Source organism: Entelurus aequoreus, linkage group LG11, assembly GCF_033978785.1.
Source record: "Entelurus aequoreus isolate RoL-2023_Sb linkage group LG11, RoL_Eaeq_v1.1, whole genome shotgun sequence".
Taxonomy (NCBI): Eukaryota; Metazoa; Chordata; class Actinopteri; order Syngnathiformes; family Syngnathidae; genus Entelurus; species Entelurus aequoreus.
Window position 1 is genome coordinate 21,439,546 of NC_084741.1, and position 26,444 is coordinate 21,465,989.

General features: G+C 39.4%; 1 protein-coding gene across 2 annotated transcripts in view; it reads left to right on the forward strand.

The window, feature by feature from the left end:
- si:dkey-256h2.1 (uncharacterized protein LOC337520 homolog) overlaps positions 1-26,444 on the forward strand; it is a 49,631-nt gene that overhangs the window by 15,283 nt on the left and 7,904 nt on the right. For both annotated transcript variants that reach the window (XR_009827841.1, XM_062064153.1), the window contains exons 2-8: positions 2,094-2,233; positions 2,293-2,468; positions 8,025-8,185; positions 8,311-8,448; positions 14,582-14,703; positions 18,528-18,696; positions 20,805-20,950. Coding sequence is in view for 1 of the 2 variants with exons in the window: in XM_062064153.1 (XP_061920137.1) it covers positions 2,094-2,233; positions 2,293-2,468; positions 8,025-8,185; positions 8,311-8,448; positions 14,582-14,703; positions 18,528-18,696; positions 20,805-20,950 (1,052 nt within the window). In the remaining variant the exon portion in view is untranslated. The remainder of the gene's footprint in view (positions 1-2,093; positions 2,234-2,292; positions 2,469-8,024; positions 8,186-8,310; positions 8,449-14,581; positions 14,704-18,527; positions 18,697-20,804; positions 20,951-26,444) is intronic.

A 26,444-nucleotide genomic window follows, 5' to 3' on the forward strand; every position in this document is an offset into this window, starting at 1 on the left:
TATATGTATGACCGTGTGTGGTCATACCTGACCACACACGGCCCGCACGGCACGGTCGAAAACTGTTTGTGTCCTCCATGCAATCGCCCCCGAGTGCTCCCACCTGAACCGAATGTATACAACCATACATACATACGTATATATATATATATATATGTATGTATGTATGTATGTATGTATGTATGTATGTATGTATGTATGTATATATGTATATATGTATATATGTATATATATATATATATATATATATATATATATATATATATATATACAGTATACCTGTATATATGTATGTATGTGTATATACAGTATATATATATATATGTGTGTATGTGTAAGTGTGTGTTATTCATCCATCCATTTTCTACCGCTTGTCCCTTTCGGGGTCGCAGGGTGTGCTGGAGCCTCTCTCAGCTGCATTCGGGCGGAAGGCGGGGTACACCCTGGACAAGTCGCCACCTCATCACAGTATATATATATATATATATATATATATATATATATATATATATATATATATATATATATATATATATTAGGGGTGTAACGGTACACAAAAATTTCGGTTTGGTACGTACCTCGGTTTAGAGGTCACGGTTCGGTTCATTTTCGGTACAGTAAGAAAACAACAAAATATAAATGTTTTGGTTATTTATTTACCAAATTTGTAAACAATGGCATAACATACATATACACACAGGGTCCATTGCCAGGGTTAATGTGGTCAACATATATTAAATAAAAACTAAATAAGATATGGCTCAGAATGGTTTCTTAAAAAACCTTTCTCCATATAAAGTGCTTTTTTTGATTGATTGATTGAGACTTTTATTAGTAGTATGCACAGTACAGTACATATTCCGTACAATTGACCACTAAATGGTAACACCCCAATAAGTTTTTCAACTTGTTTAAGTCGGGGTCCACGTTAATCAACATTAAACTGCCTCAAGTTGTTGCTCAGATTAAATAAAAGGACAAAACTTTTCTTCTACATATAAAAAGTGCAACATTAAACAGTTTCAAGTCAACTCAGCCTCAGATTAACTTCCCCCCCCCCCCCAGCCTGGCTAACTTGGCAGTAAGAGGATATATGAGCTCATTGTTCTTCCACCATAGAAGTGGGTCAAAATCTAGTTTTTAATGCAGTATGGACTTATATCTGCTGCTATAAAAACATTTGTTATTGCTTTAGCCTTGCCTGACTCGCCGAGGAAAGGCTGCTTGAATGCGAGGGATCCAAGGTCACGGGCATTCAATGTTATGTGCAGTGATTTCTCCAGATTCTTTGAACCCTTTGATGATATTATAATCCCTAAATTCCTTGCAGTAGCTCGTTGAGAAATGTTGTTCTTAAACTGTTCGACAATTTGCTCACACATTTGTTGACAAAGTGGTGACCCTTGCCTCATCCTTGTTTGTGAATGACTGAGCATTTCATGGAAGCTGCTTTTATACCCAATATTGGCACACACCTGTTCCCAATTAGCCTGTTCACCTGTGGGATGTTCCAAATAAGTGTTTGATGAGTATTCCTCAACTTTATCAGTCTTTTTTGCCACTTGTGCCTGCATTTTGAAACATGCTGCAGACATCAAATTCCAAATGAGCTAATATTTGCAAAAAATAACAAAGTTTTCCAGTTCGAACGTTAAGTATCTTGTCTTTGCAGTCTATTCAATTGAATATAGGTTCAAAAGGATTTGCAAATCATTGTAATCTGTTTTTTATTTACGATTTACACAACCTGCCAACTTCACTGGTTTCGGGCTTTGTAATAGAATATTTAAAAAAACATTTAATTTCTACCACACACAATTGTTTGACAAAAAAGTCACAATTACAAAATAACAAAAAAACAACCATGTAAATATAAATAAAATGTAAACAAAACAACCCAAGGGAGGGGAGGGACAAAAGCTGGAGGAAAATCGACTATTTTACTGAACATATGGAAGAAAAACTGCAGCACAACTATCAATCTCATTGGGATAGTATCAATCTGATACCTTGGTATCTATATTTGGATCGATACGGATCAAATATGAGTTGATAAAGTGTAACATGTACTGTTGTTGTTGTTGTGTTGTCAGTCAAAAGGAGGTTCTGTCCAGGCTCCACTTCTCTCCAGTACCGGTCTTTGCTCTGGGGAACTGGATCCCCAGTGTTCTGTACTACTGGGCCTGCACGGGTCACAACTGCGGCCTGGCCCAGGCGGTCTTCACCTCCCAGGGTAAGCCGGCCTCCTCCTGATCCGGTTCATGGTGGTTATTCAACCTCCATCTCCCGCAGGATGGAGCATGCCAGTGATCGTCAAGCGACTGGACGCCAGATACGATTGGCTGACGGCGCGCTGGGGCCAGGGGTCGTATCAGCTGAGGGATGCGGGCGACGGATGTGATCCCTCGCCCTCGGTGGCGGGTTCTGTGGCCTGGCTGTCTGAGGGCAACTGCTCCTTCTTCACCAAGGTCAGCACATATTAGACACACCTAATTAAGACACAATCAACAATGTTGCCTTTACAAACCTGACACTTACTATAAGTACCGTGTAATAATTATAAATACAATTTTGAGGTGGTGTATGTCGTATCATATAATAGTATAATTATATAAAGCTCCAAAAATCAATGGAGGCGTCTACCACGAGAGGCAAACATAAAAGTCTCAAGAACCCATATTTGAAAATAAACAGGAAGTCGCCCATCTTGTTTCCCGTCGGAAACAGAAGCAGAAGGACTTTGAAGGCTAAAAGGTTGTGAATGCGTAATAGATAGTGTTAGAATAATTGTATCTAAGTTATCACAAAAACTTTGTGTTTCAATAAGTTCCCAACGAGAAGCAAAAACATGTCTTTGAACCTACCAAGAAGAAGGCTTGTAAAACTTCACTGTGTAGGGGGGAAGCAACATGAAGGTGTTCTGTTTTCTCTCATGTATTGTAATCAACAGAAAGATATTGTTTTAACCCAAGGACTACAAAGCGGAGAGAAGGCAGGATCTGCCCAAGTTCCAGATACTGCTTTTTTGAACTCTTTTACAAACCTCTTTTTTGAAGTATTTTACGAACCATTCTTTGAACTCTTTTACGACCTTTTCTTTTGAACTGTTCTGTAACCAAAGGCAACGCTGTTTACAACCCACGTCCCTTTGGAAGCAGCTGTTGCCATGTGGTCAGGGAAAGTCCAAATAAAGGAGGAGGCGTACAATCTTTCACCAGAGCGTGCTGGAGACTGTGCAACAGTACAGACCAGACGTCTCTCCTCAAATTGAGCCAAATTTATTTCTGTCTCTGTTTAATTATTTGCTTCTTGTCTTGTTTAATAGATGTCATCAGCGTTTGAACCTGACAGATAGTTTTTGATTTAGTTTAGTTATTGTGTACCATTGACTTTGTTTTGATCAAACACTTGTATGTTATGAAGGGGAGTAAGGAACTGGTGGAAATATTGTGTTGATATTGTGAAACAATTTACCATAAATACATTTAACAATTTACAGTTAATACATGGTGTACAGCCTTTACCTTTGGGCTGATACTGAGGGCGACTGTGTTGACTAGTTTGACGTGTGCAAATGAGTCAATGTCCAGAGTGCTTGAATGGACTATTGTCACAGCAGCGAGACCTGACCACACACGGCCCGCACGGCACGGTCGAAAACTGTTTGTGTCCTCCATGCAATCGCCCCCGAGTGCTCCCACCTGAACCGAATTAAATGAGGTCACGATGGCAACCGCACCATAGCAACGGTCCTATCCCTGTCAACACTTCCTGGTTCTCAAGAGAAATTCAGCATGAACTGAGGCCAGCAATCAATTAGAGAAAACAAATTAAAAACAATATAAACAAATAAGCAAATTTGGCTCCAACACTGCGGCCCCCAATTGAGAAGGGCAGGATGCCAAGAACAATTCAAAATAATGATAACAATGGAGCCATAAACATAACAAAAAATCATCTTTGAGGTTTTTTTTTTATACTTCAGCTTCTTGAAGCAAGCACAGCTTTGTAACTGGTTTGACCAGTGTGCTCGTTTTATTTTTGACTTTAGCAGAACGCACCAATCCTTTTGTATCCGGATAAGTCTCCATGACTCTTCCAAGTAATCAGGAGTCACGTGGAGCGGTAGTGTCTGCGATCAGTACAATGTCATTTGGGACGAGACTTCTTCTCTTTTTGCTCCAACTCTCCCGCTCCTGTAGCAAAGCTAAGTATTCTCTTAACCAGCGTTTCCAGAATAGGTCCGAGATATATTGGACTTGTCTCTATCTTCGTTTGAGATAGAGGTCTGATTTTTCGAATAATCCAGGTGGTAAAATTGGTGTTCCTTTCATGGTCAGAATGTGATTGGGAGTGAGGGCTTCTAGATCATTGGGATCCCCAGACAACCTTGTTATGGGGCGGTCATTCAGTATCGTTTCGACTTCACACAGCACCGTTTGAAATCCTTTTTCATTCAAGGTTTGCTGTCGTAGAACTGATGTCAATGTTCGTCGGATCATTCTGATCAAGCGCTCCCATGCACCTCCATGGTGAGAGGCTGTTGGTGGGTTGAAGCTCCACTGTGTTCCTTCCTCCGGAAATGCCGACTGTACTTTGCTGTGATTTAGAGCAGCGAGTGCTTCTCTCAACTCCCTTTCAGCACCAACAAAATTAGTTCCATTGTCAGACCTTAAATGAGAGACTGGTCCTCTTCTACAAATGAACCTGCGTAGAGCATTTATACAGGAATCTGTGTCCAATGAGTAGGCGACTTCCAAATGGACTGCTCTTCATGCCATACAGGTAAAGATGACCCCACATGGCTTTTCCAATGAACGACCTCTCTTGACCTCAACCGGGCTGAATTAATCAACTCCGACGTTGGTAAATGGAGGTAGGTCGGCAGCGATCCTCTCTACAGGTAGGTCTGACATCTTCTGTTCGCCCATTTTCCCTCGATGTCGTTTACAGAAGACACAGTTTGAAATGATTTTTCTTGTGGCTGCATTAGCACTTGTGATCCAATATTTCCTTCTCAGCCCGGAGAGTACATGGTTTCTCCCACCATGGCCCAGTTGTTCTTGGATGTGTTTTAGTATCAAAGCGGAGATATGGGGATCTTTTGCGAGGATAATGGGATGTTTAGGATCCTCTGACATTGCTGCTTTACTCGATCTCCCAACCTACTCTAAGCGAACCATTTTCCAGAATGGGGTCCAGCTTGTAAATGGAACTGTCTTTCTTCACGTTACTCTTCCCAGATTTCAATAAAGCAAGTTCCTGTGGGAATCTTTGCTCTTGAGTGAAGTGGATGATGGCTGTCTCAGCTCTTGAAAGATCGTCTGGTGTTAGAGTTTGGTTTCTCAGTGCAGCTTTGATACGCATCATTTCCTGATCCATTTTGTCATCACTTAGTAGTTTTCTTAGTTTCTTATTTTCAGGATCCAGGCAACTGACCTCTTCAACCGTTTCCAGTCAGAGAAGTAAGTGATCAGTTGGTGAGTAGCACTTGGAGTATCAACAATAACTACATTGGTGCCGAGCTCCTTTTTTACCTCAGGGTCCTCCGCTGCAATCCCATACTCCAAGATATCAGCTGGCCACTCTGCCTCTTGTTTCTTCAGAAACTCAGGGCCTTCTATCCATCCTTTGTGAGTCAGTAACTCATCCACTTTAACTCCTCTTGAGGTTTTGTCTGCAGGATTTTGAGTGGTATTAATGTACCGCCATTTTGTGACATCAGATGTTTGAAATCTTTCATCTTTCCCAAACCTCCTTTTCAGATCAAGTATGCGTTGCCTAGCAACGCACTGATTGTTGGGCAGAGACACATCATCCTTCTTTTTAAAGGGCAGTTCCAAAGTGTACAGTCCATCTTAAAGCTTGCACGAATCAGTCATGACCTTCATGTGGGTGACCCCCTAGAGGGGGGGGGGGGTCACCCACATCTGCGGTCCTCTCCAAGGTTTCTCATAGTCATTCACATTGACATCCCACTGGGTTGTGAGTTTTTCCTTGCCCTTATGTGGGATCTGAACCGAGGATGTCGTTGTGGCTTGTGCAGCCCTTTGAGACACTTGTGATTTAGGGCTATATGAATAAACATTGATTGATTGATTGATTCATGAACTTCATGTCATCTCTAGACATTTCTTCTTTGTCTTCTGATGACCTGTCGTTAAAATCATGGTTATATTGATTGTGCAGCAGCTCCTCCAGCTTTGTTGAGATCCTGTTGACAGTAGTAGTGGAGCAGCCAATCTTACTCCTCTTCTCACTGTAGTCAGGAAGGCCATTAATGACCCAACCCAATAGGGTCTTAACGGCATACAGTCCATTTCCACGACTGTTGACCACTTCCCAGGGTTCAAGCCTCCAACGTATGGCCATTTAGCCAACTCCTCTTCATTGATAAGGTTGCTTGTCGTTACGGGCATCCTTTTTTGGGTGTAGACCTTGAGAAGGTCGTATAACTGTTGCCCAGTGAGGCTTAAAATCTTTAAATCCGTCAGCATGTAACTGGAAACTGATGTTTTTGGGCCCATGGTTAGGAGACTGATTTTAGTTTTCCTTCCATTCAAGTTGAGCTTTGTCATCAAGCTTTCAGAACAAAATGTATCTGTGCTGCCCGGATCCAGGAATGCATAGGTTTGTATGACTGTCTGTCCTTTGGTGGACTTTATCTGTACAGGCAGAATTGACCGAATTCCATTTCCGTTACCAGCCTCCGTTCGTCCACATGTTTGCAGAGATACTTGTGCATTACTCACAGATAGTTTACTTGCCTTATTTTGGTTTGCATTTATGTTGCTTGCTCTTTCCTTCTGACCAATATGAAGCAGACTTGGATGGTTTTGCTTGCATACCTTGCAGGTCAAGCGCTTGTCACAATGCCTGCTAAGATGTCCAACATGAAGACACCCAAAACAGATTCCTTTCTGTCTTATGAAAGTTATCTTCTCCCTGTGGGTCTTCTCCATCTAAGGACACTGGTCAAGAGCATGATTTTTAGAGCAGCAAACACAGGCGTTTTTAACTATAATAGCCTACTATCAAAATAACTATGTGTCGCAGGCTGAAGCAAATCTTCGTTGACAGAAATGTTTAGATGTAATATTTATTCTACACATTTTTACAACATTAGAAACCATTAGTAAATCAGAGGCTACTCAGAAGGTGAGATAACTCCTGGAAATTACTGGCTTTTAATGGCCAAATGTATAGATGTGTGTGTCCAAGTTAAGGCTGTCTTCTTTTAATAGATTTATTACAATCTTTGGCAAGCTTGGTAATGTTTGCTGTGGTCTGAAACAACATGGCACACAAACAACTATCTGAAATGCAGCCAATATTACATACAGATAATGTGTCATGAGACATGCAAAACTCAATTATATGCAACGAGGATAAAAGTAAAGGATATTATATGAGCTCAAATATATCTACACATGAGCCATAATGATGCAATATGTACATACAGCTAGCCTAAATAGCATGTTAGCATCAATTAGCAAATATGCCTGGTTAGCACAACCAACAGGTCAATAACATCAACAAAGCGCACCTTTGTGTGTATTCACGCACAGCATAAAACATTTGGTGGACAAAATGAGACAAAGGAGTGGAAGATTTTACATGTAAACAAACTGTTGCGTCACAGTCCACTCTATGGTGAGTTCAAGAACCGCCGAAATTAGTAGGACGAAACGACGTTCACCAAATACTCTCATCAGTGAAGCATACACACAAACATATTCAACATTTCTAACAATTTTGTCATGTTTGTCCTCAAACAAAAAACATACTAAAACAAAAAAATTATTTTTTTCCCCCATCTTTTTCCATTTTCAACCCTTTTTAAAAAATGCTCCAGGGAGCCACTAGAGAGCCGCGGGTTGCTGACCCCCGATGAAAGGGAACACACTTAGAGAGACGTGAGATGGTTTCACTGATCCTCCCGACTTTCAGCGGTCATGCAAAGTATCGTGTCCTCCCGGTTGTTATTCTCTTGACGGGTCACGACCGATCCTATCTCCCACCAGATGCGAAACATGGCTAAGTCCGACGCCTCGGGTGTCCTGGTCTACGTCCAGCCCGGTAGCCCCATCCGGGATATGAACTGCGCCGGGGATGAGTGTTTGTCTCCGCTGGGCCTCCCTGCCGCCATGGTGCACCTGGAGCCTTCCGTTGCCCACGCGCTGCGGTCAGATTACCTCACCTAAATGGAAATGACATGATTTAGGTCGTCTTGCTCCAAAGTCATTATAAGCCCTTTTACTTCCGGTTCAAAGGTTCAAATGTTATTTTTTTTGCCACGCTTGTGTGCAGGTTTGGCCGGGTCAACGTGTCTTTCCAGACCACGCCCTCCCCGAACTTCTTCATGGGCATCGACCAGCAGGGAGCGATGGCCGAGATGGGCTGGTTCCTCTACCCCACGTTCAGCTTTGTCAACTGGCAGGCACAGTGGTGAGTAAGTCCATATTGTTGGGTGTTGTTGCTACCTCTTACAGCAGGGGTGTCCAAACTTTTTCCACTGAGGGCCGCACACGGAAAAATTAAAGCATGCTGGGGCCCTTTTGATATTTTTCATTTTCAAACCATAACAAAATATATGGATTATTTTTTTTTTTTTTTACCTTTAGGACTCCCGGGGACCATAAAGGGTCTAAGTCATTAAAATGTTAAAAACAAGTCAAATTATTATTTTTTTTAAATTTATTTAACGCTTACAGTAAATCTCTACAGTATATCAACTTCAGGTTGATACAAAGTAAAAATAAAAATAAAAGGTTTTATGCCTTTTCTGTCAAAGACAACTTTGTTTTTTATAATAAAACTGAAATATGCAGTATTTCCCCCACTGCCCAAAACCTTAAGAAAGCAATGTTTGATGTGAATTAATTAGAGCCTTAAAAAGATCAATAATGCAGGACACCATTGATTTTAATTATTATTTTTGAGTAATCACAGTAAAAAGATAAATAAAATCCCATTAAATATATTTGGGATCCAAAAGGTGCCCCACTCATAAAGTGATACATTTTTATTAGTTTTTTTTCTTAACTTTCACCACTTAAGTTACGAGATCAACTTCAGATATATCTGTCAATTTTACGTTTGAACTATTATTTTGTTAGTTTTATGCTCTTTTGTCAAAGAAAACGTTGATGTTTTTGTATGGCAACCACACAATATATGCAAAATTTTCCACATAAAACATTTTAAAGTGAAATATTTGAAATAATTGGAGCCTTGAATAGGTCTTTTTTTTTTTTTTTTTTTGAGCAATGGCAAAAAAAGAAAACTAAAGATAGACAAAGAAAAAAACAGCCTGCATGGCAGCTTTGTGTCAACATTGCAACTTTTTCTAGTTAGATTTCACCTCATTCCACTTTTTTTAATGTGTTTTTTTAAATTTTTGCAATAGCATTTCCAGAATGTGTGGCGGGCCGGTAAACAATTAGCTGCGAGCCGCAAATGGCCCCCGGGCCACACTTTGGACACCCCTGTCTTACAGCAATGGAGGCATAATAGATCTTTTTGTTCCATGCCACCAGAGGAGGGCGCTATTAAGGCTGGCCCAATTAGTTTGCTCTATTTAATGTTGAATGGTTGTTAGAATGATGTTGTTAAGTTTTTTTTAAGCATTAGCTTAAAAGGTTAGCATTTATCAAGTACCTAATATGGCGCTGAGGTGTAAAAAAAAGTTAGCATGCTAATGTCAGTATGCTAACAGTTAACATGTGTCCGGTACCAAGTTACATGACTGTAAAATTGGCATGCTAGAAAGTTGACGTTAGCATGCTAACAGTTAGCATGTATCAAGTACTATTTAAGCTGTATGACTGAGGTGTTTGGCTGCAAAATTGGCAAAAAAAAAGTTAGCACGTTAATATTAGTTAATGATCATACTAGCAGTTACCATGTTTCATGTACCATGCTATATTAGTCTGAGGTCCTCGGCTGTAAAATTGTCTAAAAAGTTTAGCATGCTACAATTTTAACGTTAGCATGTGCCAAGTACCAATTAAGTCAAACGACTTTAAGGTGTTTGGCTGCAAAATTGGCTAAAAAAGTTAGCACGTTAATGTTAGTTAATAATCATACTAGCAGTTACCATGTTTCATGTACCATGCTATATTAGTCCGAGGTCCTCAACTGTAAAATTGGCTAAAAGTTTAGCATGCTAGAATTGAAACGTTATCATGTGTCAAGTACCAATTAAGTCAAACGACTTTAAGGTGTTTGGCTGCAAAATTGGCTAAAAAAGTTAGCACGTTAATGTTAGTTAATGATCATACTAGCAGTTACCATGTTTCATGTACCATGCTATATTAGTCTGAGGTCCTCGGCTGTAAAATTGGCTAAAAAGGTTTAGCATGCTAGAATTTTAACGTTAGCATGTGTCAAGTACCAATTAAGTCAAATGACTTTAAGGTGTTTGGCTGCAAAATTGGCTAAAAAAAGTTAGCACGTTAATGTTAGTTAATAATCATACTAGCAGTTACCATGTTTCATGTACCATGCTATATTAGTCTGAGGTCTTCGGCTGTAAAATTGGTTAAAAAGGTTAGCATGCTACAATTTTAACGTTAACATGTGCCAAGTACCAATTAAGTCAAACGACTTTACGGTGTTTGGCTGCAAAATTGGCTAAAAAAGTTAGCACGTTAATGTTAGTTAATGATCATACTAGCAGTTACCATGTTTCATGTACCATGCTATATTAGTCCGAGGTCCTCGGCTGTAAAATTGGCTAAAAAGTTTAGCATGCTACAATTTTAACGTTAGCATGTGCCAAGTACCAATTACGTCAAACGACTTTAAGGTGTTTGGCTGCAAAATTGGCTAAAAAAGTTAGCACGTTAATGTTAGTTAATGATCATACTAGCAGTTACCATGTTTCATGTACCATGCTATATTAGTCTGAGGTCATCGACTGTAAAATTGGCTAAAAAGGTTAGCATGGTACAATTTTAACGTTAGCATGTGCAATGTACCAATTAAGTCAAACGACTTTAAGGTGTTTGACTGCAAAAAAGTTAGCACGTTGATGTTAGTTAATAACAGTGTTGGGACTGTTTGTCTTTGGCTGTTTGTTGCGTTTCGCTTGATTGTAAAGTATGTCGATCGAGAGGAGGTTTGACGTTCATATGTTGTCAATATTCAGTATTTTATCGTTCATAGCTGATATTGTAAATCCCACATTCTTTATTTTCATGTACATTCTGGATGTCTCATTCAGTAATTTTTTTTTTAATTCAATCACATTATTGTGAGGTTTTGTATTAGTGTTCCTAAAAATAGATATACCACCCCCCAGACACATTTTTTTCTGTAAATTTGCCTCCCCAAGTCAAAATAATTGCCCAGGCCTGTAATAGAATGTAAAAAAAAAAACATTTACTCTCTACCACACGCAATTGTTTGACTAATAAGTCACCATTACAAAATAACAAAAAAACAACCATGTAAATATAAATAATAAACTGCAAACAAAACAACCCCAGGGAGGGGAGGGACAAACGCTGGAGGAAAATCGACTATTTTACTGAATATATGTAAGAAAAACTGAAGCATAAGTATCAATCCCATGGAAGGAGATTTTTAGAACTAAGTTCTAAAGCTTAGTGGTATATCAAATTGTAGATGGGTTATTTTTTTTACCCTTCGCGTTCATATTTCGCTGTTTGTTGCATTTTTGTTGAGTTTCGCTTAATTGTAAAATATGTCGATCGAGAGGGGGTGTGACGTTCATGTTTTCAATATTCAGTGTTTTATTGTTCGTAGTTAATATTGTAAATCCCACATTCTTTATTTTCATGTACCGTATGCAGTGTTTCCCATAAACTGCCAAGATACCTGTGGCGGTGGGGGCGTGGCTATGGGCGTGGTCACATGACATCATTGAGTAATTTGCATAATTTACTACAATGATATGATTTTCTCTAAAAAGGTTCAAAAAATGTATACTTACTAATTAATAATAACAGTTTTGTGTTAAACGTCCATCCATCCATCCATCCATCCATTTTACAATATAATTACAACACTTTATGTACATATTTATATACAGATTTGAACAATAAGTTATTCACTGAAATATATTTATTAATTGTGGTTCTTACAAAAAATATATCTAATGAAAATATAAAAGCTAAAATGTCTCTTAAAGCTCTGCCCCTTTAATTAGTGCATACTAAATAATTTAACTTTAGCCTACTACTACAACCATATTATTTACCAGCAACATAAAGTGAAACAGAGGCAGAGGTGTCCTGCCACAGTCAGTAACAAATAAACAGAAAATAGTACTGGTCAAATACAAATAAGGCAACAAGAGAAGTATCCTACACTTCTCTTTTGTAAAGTAAATCTGAACAGCCTATATGGGCATCTACATCAACTATATGAGAAGCTGGACAGGACACACACAAAAAAAAAATATAATGGCGGATGTAATTCTTTTGTGGTGGGCCGCCACAAATAAATGAATGTGTGGAAAACACTGGTATGGGTGTCTCATTCAGTAAATAAAATACAAATTCCATTCCCTTTTTAAGGCGGTCTGTCATAACAGTTTTAGCATTCAATCAGACATTATTGTGAGGTTTTGTATTCGTGTTCCTAAAAATCAGATATACCAGCCCACAGACACATTTTTTTTCTCTAAATTTGGCCCCCCGAGTCAAAATAATTGCCCAGGCCTGCCATAGAGCAGTGGTTCTTAACATTTTTGATCTCGGGGCCCAACGTTTTCACTACAGAGGGGCCCAGGACCCACTAAATTTTCTTACACTAATCCGAAGTCAGGTCGCGGGGGCAGCAGCCCAAGCAGAGAAGCCCAGACTCTCCTCTCCCCAGCCTCTTCGTCCTATTCAAAAATGATATATATCTAACCTACTTACAGTTTGCAACCTTGTCAAATGACATGAAAGCATGTGTTAATCACAAAGATTGATTATTTGACACATAAACCTTAGGCTGGGGGTCGGCAACTCGTGGCTCTTTAGTGCCCCTGGAGCATTTTTTAAAAAAAGATTGAAAATGGAAAAATATGGGGGGAAAATATTTTTTTTGTTTTAGTATGTTTTTTGTTTGAGGACAAACATGACACAAAACCTTCCCAATTGTTAGAAATGTTTATTATGTCTGTGTGTATGCTTCACTGAAGAGAGTATTTGCTGAACATAGTTTTGTCCTACTAATTTCGGCGGTTCTTGAACTCACCATAGTGTCGACTGTGACGCAACAGTTTGTTTACATGTAAAATCTTCCACACCTTCTTTGTCTCATTTTGTCCACCAAAAGTTTTTTACTGTGTGTGAATGCACAGAGGTGCGCTTTGTTGATGTTATTGACTTGTTGTAGTGCTAATCAGGCATATTTGGTCAGTGCATGACTGCAAGCTAATCAATGCTAACATGCTATTTAGGCTAGCTTTATGTAAATTTTGCATCATTATGCCTCATCTGTAGGTATATTTGAGCTCATTTAATATCCTTTACTTTTATCTTCTTTGTATATAATTTAGTTTAGTATGTCTCATGTATGTAATATCAGATAGTTGTTTGTGTGCCATGTTGTTCCAGACCACAGCAAACATTACCTAGCTTGCCAAATATTGTAATGAATCTATTAAAAGAAGACAGCCTGCCGTTTCCTTTAACTTGGACACACACATCTATACCTTTGGCCATTAACAGCCAGTAATTTCCAGGAGTTATCTCACCTTCTGAGTAGCCTCTGATTTACTAATGGTTTCTAATGTTGTAAAAATGTGTAGAAGAAATATTACATTTCAACATTTCTGTCAAAGAAGATTTGCTTCAGCCTGCGACACATAGTCATTTTGATAGTAGGCTAATGTAGACACTTACGTCATGTGTTGCCTTCATTACAACATTTATATAAGAATTTTTTGCGGCTCCAGACAGATTTGTTTTCTGTATTTTAGGTCCAATATGGCTCAACATGTTGGTTTGCTGACCCCTGCCTTAGGCTTAGGTCAGGCTGATTCAGTCCTCACCAAATATACTGCATGAGAAAGGACTCAGACAACCGTCCTAAAATTAAATCACATACAATTATGTAGTGCTAAAATAAATACATTAATAATTATGTTTCTTAACTAAACTGTCAATAAAATCACCACTTCAGTCATAATTTTTGCGCTGAAGAAACTTCTCCAGCCCGTACGGATCACAGATATTTTTTGGCGGCCCTCTAGGGGGCGCTCACGGCCCAACAATGGGTCCCCGGCCGTATGGTTAGGAAACACTGTCATAGAGAGCCATTTTTTGGAATGTTTTACTTGAATATATTTCATTCATGTGCGTTAAACTTGGTGAGAATTTCGTATAAGGGAGGACTTTGAAGTGAGCACACCCTTGTCATCTTTGGACTGACGTACGCAACAACACTCACCTGCCAGGTAACCATCCGCGGTTACTGTAAAGGAATGTGCGCTCAAAATAATTTGCATTGATATGTGAATGATGCGATACGTTTTGTGATTATTTGCATGCGTTACAGGAACTCGTTAAATTTGACAGACCTTGTTTTATTGTTTTTTGTTTTTTTCTCTCTCTTGTCTCAGGTTTGACTTCTACTCCGATCTGCTGATGAAACTTGAGTCTCCTGCCACTGTTATTCCGGTCTTTGACAAAGTCCAAATGCAAGGGGACAAAGGAGCCGTGGCTGTGGTCAACCTCCCGTCAGGTGTCACTATTTTGCATTCTTTTTTTTTGTATTTACCGTATTTTCCGGAATATTAGGCGCATTTAAAATCCTTTTTTTCCCTCAAAACTGGACAGTGCGCCTTATAATAATAATAATAATAATTCTGGTTTTGCTTACTGACCTCAAAGCAATTTTATTTGGTACATGGTGTAATGATAAGTGTGACCAGTAGATGGCAGTCAAACAGAAGAGATACGTGTAGACTGCACTATGATGGCAATATGACTCAAGTAAACAACACCAACATTTTATATGTTCCATTGAAAATATATATATAAACACGGCGCTCAAAAATCTATCAAAATGTTTTAGTACGACTTTGGTAAGCTATGAAGCCGCACCGCTTGATGTGCTTCAACATACGCGTATTATTATATTATATTAGGCAGAGGTTTTGTTTAACATATATATTTAATATTTTTGGCCACTGTAACATTACACAGTTTGAACAGCAACACTGTGTTTGAATATTTAATTACCATATTTTTGGACTACATATAACCTCTTAAGGCCCAAGCTGTTTGTTTACATGCTTTTTTTATTTCTCTTTGCTATTTGGGCTTATTGGACCCTAATTAGAATAAAAACTTAGCATCATCTGTACTTAGTCCATAAGTAACAAACGTTTACTTCATATTTAGTGACATGCTAATTCTTATTTTTACACTTTTTTTTCAAAATTCCATTGTATGTTATACTTTTCTGACATCACCAGATAGCAGTATAAGTATCCACATAAGGGCCATAAGACCCCAATTCAGTAGTGTACACAATTTTGGAAATAAGAGCTAAAAGGTGCTGTCCACGCATGTGGCCAACTAAGCCTTTAGAGGTTTTAAGGTGCACTTAAAATGCTTTCATTTCCTCAAAAATTGACAGTACGTCTTATAACCAGGTGCGCCAAATGTACGGAATTATTCTGGTTCTGCTTACCGACCTCGAAGCAATTTTATTTGGTACATGGTGTAATAAGTGTGATCAGTAGATGGTAGTCACCCATAAGAGATACGTGTAGACTGCAACAGGACGCCAGTAAACAACCCCAAAACTTTAAATTTTCCATTGAAAATATAGAACATTACACACGGCGCTCAAAAATCTGTCTAAATGTTTTGGCACGACTTTGGTAAGCTATAAAGCCGTACCGTTTGATAGATTGTCGGTGCATTATGGCTACCGTAGTCAGACAGACTGTGCTTCAACACACGGGTATTATTATGGTGTGTGTATAAGGACCGCAAAATGGCACCAATTAGCAAACACTATCTGCCGTTTCGTTTTGCAATATTATGCAAAACCAACTTTTCTTACTTTCTGGTACCTGCTGATCTGTATTTGGGATCTGCATAAGTCCTGAAAATTTGAGCGCGTCCGCCGCCGTAGTCGATAAGCTTCTTCTTTTTCTCTATCTTCTTGTTATGTGACATTCATCCTCCACTGTTGCCATTTCTAATATAAAGTAGTGTAAAGTTCTTACTTATATCTGTCAGTAAACCCACCATGAAAGCGCTAAAACATACCGGTGTAGTGAGTTTACATTATTCACCCAAGGAACTTTATTTATTAGAGAGTTCCGGTCGGACGGTTTTTCACGGGACACATTTCCGGTGTTTCTGAATGAGGAGATGCTGCTCCGTTATTGATTGAAGTAAAGTCTGAATGTCATTAAAACAGTTAGCTCCATCTTTTGACACTTCTTCAACTCCCTTCCTTGCAAGCTACAACAAAGATGACGGGGAAAAGACGCTGTCGAAGGTGAGCCACGTAAATAAGACCGCCCACAAAACGGCGCATCCTGAAGCGACTGTCAGAAAGCGGCTTGAAGATGATCTGTAAAACATCATCTACGTAACATTTTGACCGAAGAACCACCATCACATGTTATGTAGACCACGAGGAAGTGTTTTACATTTAGAAAAATATAATAATAATATGACTCCTTTAATGCGCCTTATAATCCGGTGCACATTATATATGAAAAAAGATCGGAAATAGACCATTCATCGGCAGTGTGCCTTATAATCAGGTGTGCCCTATGGTCCGGAAAATACGGTACATCTCATTTTAGGCTTAAATTAACAAAGCAGTTCCTCCGGGAATGAAAAAAAATATCTGCGTGGCATCGCAGCTTTGTCCAATGCCCACAACATTCCCACGCATTTTCGCCCATCGCAGTTTTCTCTGAGTGGCGCTAAAACGCGTACATCAACTGTCTTATCAAAACCTATCAATTAATTCATCAACTCTTTTTTTGCTCCAAAGGCACAATTGTCCTCCTCCCGCGTAGCTTAGAAGTACTTCTAATTTCTGTTTACCGGGCTAAGCCTCCTGGCAATGTTCAAAATGCAGCCATTTGTGGCCCGCAGCTAATTTTTTAACAGCCTATGGCACATTTTAAGATTACTATTACAGAAAAAAATGGGAAAAAAAGAGCTTACATGTGAAATGTAATGAGAAAAAGTTGACTATAATCACACAAAGCTGCCATGCGGGATTTTTTTGGATAATACTCAAAATATAATAACGAATTCAAATCAATGTTGTTATTAATTGTTGACCTATTCAAGGATCTAATTACTTCACATCAAATATTTCACTTTGAAATATTTTTTGTGGAAAATAATTTATATTTTGTGTTTGCCGTAAAAAAAAGAAAGTTTTATTTGATAAAAACAACATGAAATAAACTGAATTCAATATAAAAATATATAAAATGTAATATAAGTAGATTTACTGATTTAAGCGTTGAAAATACAAAAATAAAATTAAATATTGGAAGACTTCTTTTTTACACTTTTATGAGTGGGGCCCTTTCTATCTCTGACCATTTTAGTGGGATTCAAAATAAACAAACGGTCATTGCTTAAAAAATAATAATAAATTAAAATTGATGTTGCAATTGATTATTGACATATTGAAGGCTCCAACTACTTCACATCAAATATTTCACTTTGAAGTATTTTTTGGGGAAATTATTGCATATTTTGTATTTGCAATAGAAAAATCCCCAAAAAAATCAAAGATTCTATGACAAAAAGGATATTAAATTTAAAAAAAACTCACAAATATATCTGACGTTGATCTAGCGATTTAAGCGTTTGTAAAAAATAATAATTTATGACATGTTTTTAAGACTTTTATGAGTGGGTGCTCTTTTGAATCCCTGAGAATTCAATATATCCCCAGGTGCATGTCCAAAGACATGCACCTGGGGATAGGTTGATTGGCAACACTAAATTGGCCCTAGTGTGTGAATGTGAGTGTGAATGTTGTCTGTCTATCTGTGTTGGCCCTGCGATGAGGTGGCGACTTGTCCAGGGTGTACCCCGCCTTCCGCCCGATTGTAGCTGAGATAGGCTCCAGCACCCCCCGCGACCCCATAAGGGATAAGCGGTAGAAAATGGATGGATGGAATTTTAGTGGGATTATTTTTTAATAATGAATCTAAAGCAATATTATGAATTATTTACTTATTTAATGCTTAATTACTCCAAATATTCCACTTTGAAATTTTTTTTGGGGGAAAATATTGCATAATTTGTGTCTATGCTATAATATGAATATTTTTTTTCTTTATCAAAAAGGGCATAACACATAAAAATTATAATATTAAAACAGATCTGAAGTTCATCTAGAGATTTAGGCTTTGAAAAATTGTATTTTCATGACTGGGACCAAACTTGAGGGAAGCCCTAAAAGTAATAAAAAATATATATATATATTGTATTAGTTTTGAAAATTAAAAACAGCAATAGCAACAGGATTCAAAAGGATATATATTTATATATTTATATTTCCTACAGACTTGTCGGACTTTGACAGGCTGGTGCTGGACACGTCCTTGTCGTGTCCCGGCAGGAGAGACTTGTCCTGCGCTCAGTGGGACCACACGGTGCAGCTCTTCGTGTGCTGCGACCACCTGGGACCTTTCTGCAACGTGGAGCTGGGCCGCTGGATCACTGCTTTCAGAAGGTGCCGCAAAACTAGATGACGGCTGTGATGCATGTCATTTTTTTTAGATGTATAAAAAACCCCAGAATCTATCGGGATTCGAATATACTTACTAACTATAGCAACAAAGTTGCGTATGAGCATACTTGCCAACCCTCCCGATTTTCCCGGGAGACTCTCGAATATCAGTGCCCCTCCCGAAAATCTCCCGGGGCAACCATTCTCCCGAATTTCTCCCGATTTCCACCCGGACAACAATATTGGGGGCGTGCCTTAAAGGCACTGCCTTTAGCGTCCTCTACAACTTGTCGTCACGTCTGCTTTTCCTCCATACAAACAGCGTGCCGGCCCAGTCACATAATATATGCGGCTTCTACACACACGAGTGAATGCAAGGCATACTTGATCAACAGCCATACAGGTCACACTGAGGGTGGCCGTATAAACAACTTTAACACTGTTACAAATATGCGCCACACTGTGAACACACACCAAACAAGAATGACAAAGACATTTCGAGAGAACATCCGCACCGTAACACAACATAAACACAACAGAATACCCAGAACCCCTTGCAGCACTAACTCTTCTGGGACGCTACAATATACACCCCCCGCTACCACCAAATGTTGATATTTACCTCAGAGGCTGCAAATAGAAAAGAGGCATTCAATTTTTTATTTAAATGTTATTTAATATACCATTGATGTTTTTTCGTTGTTTTTTTGAAAGTTGATTTTGCACTATTAAGTTATATAAGCGTTGTTTGTTCCATATTCAGTGTTAAAGCAAATCAGTGTAGCAAACTGAGCAATAATTAACGTTTTATTCATGTATTTTCTCTTGCTACTTCAAGGCTTGAATGTTTGATTCATTCATTATTGTTATTTTATTTTCAAATTTATTATTAGCCTGTGGAAAAAGTTTATTTTGATATTTACCTCAGAAGGCTGCAAATAGAAAAGAGGCATTCAATTTTTATTTAAATTTTATTTGATATGCCATTGATATTTTTTAATTATTATTATTATTTGAAACTCAATTTTGCATGTCACTATAAAGTTATAATAAGCCTTGCTTGTTCAATATTCAATGCAAAACTTGTTTGGGTCCCTATTAAAAGTTTAATTTGTTCAATTGTACTAATTAAGTCAAATGACTTTAAGGTGTTTGGCTACAGCATTGGCTAAAAAAGTTACCATTCTAATGTGAGCATGCTAGCAGTTAGCATATGTCAAGCACCAAGTTATATTAGTCTGAGGCTTTTGGCTGCAAAGTTGGCTCAAAATTTTAGCATGCTGATATTAACATGCTAACGTGAGCATGCTAGCAATTAGCATGTGCCAAGTTTTATTAGTCTGAGGCGTTCAGCTGCAAAATTGGCTGAAAAAGTTACCATGCTAATGTTAGTATGCTAACATGCTAACAGTAACGTGTCAAGTACCAAGTTATATGACTCTGAGGTGTTTGGCTGTAAAACTGGCTAAAAAGTAAGAATGCTAAAATTTAAACGTTAGCATGCTAACAGTTAGCATGTGTCAAGTACCATCCATCCATCCATTTTCGAACGCTTGTCCCTCTCGGGGTCGCGGGGGGTGCTGGAGTCTATCCCAGCTGCACTCAATGTTAGTAATGCTGCCTGAGCCAATCAGGGGCCACGATACTGAACAGCACGGTCTGATTCTTTTTGTCTCCTCTAGAGGTCAGTACTACTGTAGTATTTTTAATTCATTTAGCCATTTTATGCTTGAATATGCTTTGTTATTGATAACACAAAGCTAAGATATGGAGTTTGTGTTCAGATATTTGATTGACTTATATTATATTTTACTGTACAAAATGTATCAAAGTGGCCCTCGCATCCTTCAATTTTTATTTATGCGGCCCTTGCTGGAAAAAGTTTGGACACCCCTGACCTATAATGTAACAAAGTGTTTATTATTGTATATATATATTTTTTTTGCATCCCTCATTTCGGTACCAAACAAGTCATGAAAGAGTAAGGGGGCGGAGCTAGACCCAGTGCAGTCTGTTGGTTGGTGGACAGAGAATGGGCCCCTCCAGAATGGGAAGAAGACAAAAAGCAAGATGGAAATGCGTTTTTAAAATATTTACGCTGTTGTCTGCAGAGGTATCGGCCACTGGCAGACGGACGTCTCCCCCCTCATTCCCGTCCTGGACGCCAACAAGTGCACCTTCACCATGACGACGGTCCCGTGGGCGATGCCGTGGATCGTCTCCCTCAACCTGAGATTCAGCGCCGCCAACCTCACAAGTATGAATTTTCACGCGAGGGAATTCAAACTCCATTTTGTAACCATTTTCACGACCTTTGATGAGCTACAATCTACAAAACGAAAGTTAGCACGTTGCGTAAATGGTAAATAAAAACAGAATACAATGATTTGCAAATCCTTTTCAACTTATATTTAATTGAATAGACTGCAAAGACAAGATACTTAACGTTCGAACTGGAAAACATTTTTTTATTTTTTACAAATATTAGCTCATTTGGAATTTGATGCTTGCAACATGTTTAAAAAATGCTGGCACAAGTAGCAAAAAAGACTGAGAAAGTTGGGGAATGCTCATCAAACACTTATTTGGAACATCCCACAGGTGAAGAGGCTAATTGGGAACAGGTGGGTGCCATGATTGGGTATAAAATCAGCTTCCATGAAATGCTCAGTCATTCACAAACAAGGATGGGGCGAGGATCACCACTTTGTGAACAAATGCGTGAGCAAATTGTCGAACAGTTTAAAGAACAACATTTCTCAACGAGCTATTGCAAGGAATTTAGGGATGTCACTATCTACGGTCTGTAATATCATCAAAAGGTTCAGAGAATCTGAAGAAATCACTTCACGTAAGCGATGATATTACGGACCTTTGATCCCTCAGGCGGTACTGCATCAAAAAGCGGCATCAGTGTGTAAAGGAAATCACCACATGGGCTCAGGAACACTTCAGAAAACCACTATCAGTAACTACAGTTTGTCGCTACATCTGTAAGTGCAAGTTAAAACTCTACTATGCAAAGCGAAAGCCATTTATCAACAACACCCAGAAACGCTGCCGGCTTCGCTGGGCCCAAGTTTATCTAAGATGGACTGATGCAAAGTGGAAAAGTGTTCTGTGGTCTGACGAGTCCACATTTCAAATTGTTTTTGGAAACTGTGGACATCGTGTCATCCGGACCGAAGAGGAAAAGAACCATCCGGATTGTTATAGGCGCACATATCAAAAGCCAGCATCTGTGATGGTATGGGGGTGTATTAGTGCCCAAGACATGGGTAACTTACACATCTGTGAAGGCGCCATTAATGCTGAAAGGTACATACAGGTTTTGGAGCAACATATGTTGCCATCCAAGCAACGTTATCATGGACGCCCCTGCTTATTTCAGCAGCCACGTGTTACAACAGCGTGGCTTCATAGTAAAAGAGTGCAGGTACTAGATTGGCCTGCCTGTAGTCCAGCCCTGTCTCCCATTGAAAATGTGTGGCGCAATATGAAGCCTAAAATACCACAACGGAGACCCCCGGACTGTTGAACAACTTAAGCTGTACATCAAGCAAGAATGGGAAAGAATTCCACCTGAAAAGCTTCAAAAATGTGTCTCCTCAGTTCCCAAACGTTTACTGAGTGTTGTTAAAAGGAAAGGCCATGTAACACAGTGGTAAAAATGCCCCTGTTCCAACTTTTTTGCAATGTGTTGCTGCCATTAAATTTTAAGTTAATGATTTTTTGCAAAAAAAAAAAAATTTCTCAGTTGGAACATAAATATCTTGTCTGTGCAGTCTATTCAATTGAATATAAGTTGAAAAGGATTTGCAAATCATTGTATTCTGTTTTTATTTACGAATTACACAACGTGCCAACTTCACTGGTTTTGGGTTTTGTACTTTAACACACTTCCTTGTAGGGGTGGGCGATACTGGGAATTTTGGTATCGCCAATACTGATACCGATACGTTTGACTTTGAATGTCATTATCATTGAATCATTTTGTGAATTTGCTTCTGGTTAGTTGATTATGATTATGGCAACTCAGGAAATTTATTTTATTGAAAAAAATCTATATATTTTTTATAACCAAATACAGTAGGTCCTTAAAAACAGAAGAGTGCTCCTTGTGTCTGAATTTAGTAATGCTGACCAAAATCAAATGTCCACTGCAGAACGTGGTAGTTCTCTGGATTATAGGAAATAGTGAAAAAGTCCAGCCCTCCGGTCCTTAGGTTTCTGGAAATGTGGCCTACAGCAGTGGCCACATTAAATCAACATAAAAAACACAAGATACACTTACAATTAGTGCACCAACCCAAAAAACCTCCCTCCCCCATTTACACTCATTCACACAAAAGGGTTGTTTCTTTCTGTTATTAATATTCTGGTTCCTACATTATATATCAATATATATCAATACAGTCTGCAGGGATACAGTCCGTAAGCACACTTGATTGTATTTTTTTATGACAAAAAAAATAAAAAAATAAAATACCATTTGAGCGCTTTGTTGGCATGGAAAATTACAACGTTGCCTCAAGCAGTGTTTTTCAACCACTAGCACACTAGTGAGATATTGTTTGGTGTGCCGTGGGAAATTATGAAATTTCATCTTATTGGGTTATAAATATTTTTTGCAAACCAGTAATTATTGTCTGTGCTGTCAAGAGCTCGGCAGAGTAACTGTGTAATACTCTTCTATATCAGTTTGTGGCAGCAGGTAGCTAATTGCTTTGTAGACGTCAAGAACATGATTTGTCGTGATCACAATATGCAGACAACAGCGGGAGGCAGTGTGCAGGTAAAAAGGTATCTAATCTTTAACCAAAAATAAACAAAAGGCATTGAAGCTTGGGGATGGCTATGCAAAACGAAACTATAACTGAACTTGCTGCAAAGTAAACAAAAAGCTGGACGACAGCAAAGACTTACAGCGTGTGGAGCAGATGGCGTCCACAAAGTACATCTGTACATGACATGACAATCAACAACAAAATAGGAGCGCAAGACAAGAACTAAAACACTACACACAGGAAAACACCAAAAAAGTCCAAATAAGTCACGGCGTGATGTGACAGTACACCCACTTTGAGACGAGCTATAGTGATGCATGGTTGTTATGGTTTGAATTTATATCCAACATTTGCAAGAAAGACTTTTTACTGTCAATATCGGCTGCTGAGTTTAATTTTTAAATGTTTTCTGCTGGTGGTGGGCCTTGGGATTTTTTCAATGAAAAAAATGTGCCTCGGCTCAGAAAAGGTTGAAAAACACTGGCCTGGAGGGAGTCCACTACGCATGCACAAGTTTGCCCGCCGAGTGCTTGAGCTGGTGCCGAGTCAGCAAACTGACGTGACATCACGTGCAACAAAGGCACCGTTTGATTTTACGTGAATCATTACCTGGTATTACCGACAGACTTTAGTCAGTTGGTATAAAAAAGTACCGAATTTGGTAGCCATCCCTAGTTAGAAGTGGATTGGTATGGTATATGGTATGCTCTTTGTCATTGCGCAAGTACAACACAATTTCCTTTTCCCCACAAACTCGTTCAAGATTAGACAAACATTGTACAGGTAGACAGAACAGGAACGGTGATGGATCGCTACTACGTAAGAGGTGGAGAAAAAGGTAGATGCTGGGAAAGGATGTGTAAAAAAAAAAAAATCTGACTGGGCTCCTTTGGGGGAGGGGGCACAGACTGGGGCAAAGAAAAAAAAGTTGATAGCCGATAAGCACACAAACATTTTACACAGAAACCACAAGACTTGCTACAGGAGGGCAGGGGGAAGACATCCGGCCCGAAGCTGCCAGCCACTAGGGGCGCTGCTCCTTCATACCACGTAGGGTGAAGCGGTGACAAAGGCGTGGGATGGGGGTGCATGTATGTGTGCATATGTAGCCGTGGTCCACGGTGTGTGTGTCTGTTAAAGGCCTACTGAAATGAGATTTTCTTATTTAGACGGGGATAGCAGATCAATTCTATGTGTCATACTTGATCATTTCGCGATATTGCCATATTTTTGCTGAAAGGATTTAGTAGAGAACATCGATGATAAAGTTCGCAACTTTTGGTCGCTGATAAAAAAGCCTTGCCTGTACCGGAAGTAGCGTGACATCACAAGTTGTAGAGCTCCTCACATCTGCACATTGTTTACAATTATGGCCACAAGCAGCGAGAGCGATTCGGACCGAGAAAGCGACGATTTCCCCATTAATTTGAGCGAGGATGAAAGATTTGTGGATGAGGAAAAAGAGAGTGAAGGACTAGAGGGCAGTGGAAGCGATTCAGATAGGGAAGATGCTGTGAGAGGCGGGTGGGACCTGATATTCAGCTGGGAATGACTAAAACAGTAAATAAACACCAGACATATATATACTCTATTAGCCACAACACAACCAGGCTTATATTTAATATGCCACAAATTAATCCCGCATAACAAACACCTCCCCCCTCCCGTCCATATAACCCGCCAATACAAATCAAACACCCGCACAACACACTCAATCCCACAGTCCAAAGTACCGTTCACCTCCGCAAAGTTCATACAGCACATATATTTCCCCAAAGTTACGTACGTGACATACACATAGCGGCACGCACGTACGGGCAAGCGATCAAATGTTTGGAAGCCGCAGCTGCGTATTCACGGTAGCGCGTATCCAACTCAAAGTCCTCCTGGTAAGAGTCTATGTTGTCCCAGTTCTCCACAAGCATGCGTATCCAACTCAAAGTCCTCCTGGTAAGAGTCTATGTTTTCCCAGTTCTCCACAGGCCAATGGTAAAGCTTGACTGTCATCAATCGGGAATGTAAACAATGAAACTCCGGCTACGACGTAGCCGCTACGTGTTTTTGTTGCTGCAGCCGGCCACTAATACACCGCTTCCCACCTACAGCTTTCTTCTTTGCTGTCTCCATTGTTCATTAAACAAATTGCAAAAGATTCACCAACACAGATGTCCAGAATACTGTGGAATTTTGCGATGAAAACAGACAACTTAATAGCTGGCCACAATGGTGTCCCAAAATGTCCGCTACAATCCGTGACGTCACGCGCAAACGTCATCATACCGAGATGTTTTCAGCAAGATATTTTGCGGGAAATTTAAAATTGCACTTTACTAATCTAACCCGGCCGTATGGGCATGTGTTGCAATGTTAATATTTCATCATTGATATATAAACTATCAGACTGCGTGGTCGGTAGTAGTGGGTTTCAGTAGGCCTTTAAGTCTGTAGGTCTGGAGTCGCTCTGGAAGCGGTGGCAAAGGAACAGGTTTTGTTGACAGGGCAGGAGTTTGTTTCTTTGAGGGGAATCTTGAAGCAACGACCTTGCCATGTCGTAGCCGGGGGAAAACAATCAAGATTATAATGGTTGTGTTTGAGTGAGCAAAAGCAAATTCAAATTTTAAAATTGTCTATTTCTGGTCCTCAAATTCATCCTGCAGGGCAAAGGGTTGATGTTATCAAGTCTGAGTGTCCACAGTTCTGTTCGCCATCCTCCAATCATTTGATACAGTACAACGCTTACTCCAATCAGCGGGTTTCCTGCTACCACGATTCCGAATAAGTAGATATCGTCAACATCCTCGACTGGAAGGGTCGCCAGGCACGTGGCTCTCCTCCATCGTAAGTCCAGCAGCCGCTCCGACAGGACAGACCATTTCCCCTGAACCCGAGATCTTGCTGATTTTGTTGAGAGGAAAGTTGATCAATGCCATTGTTTAGATTTGGAGAGCAGTGCAAAAAGAGGCA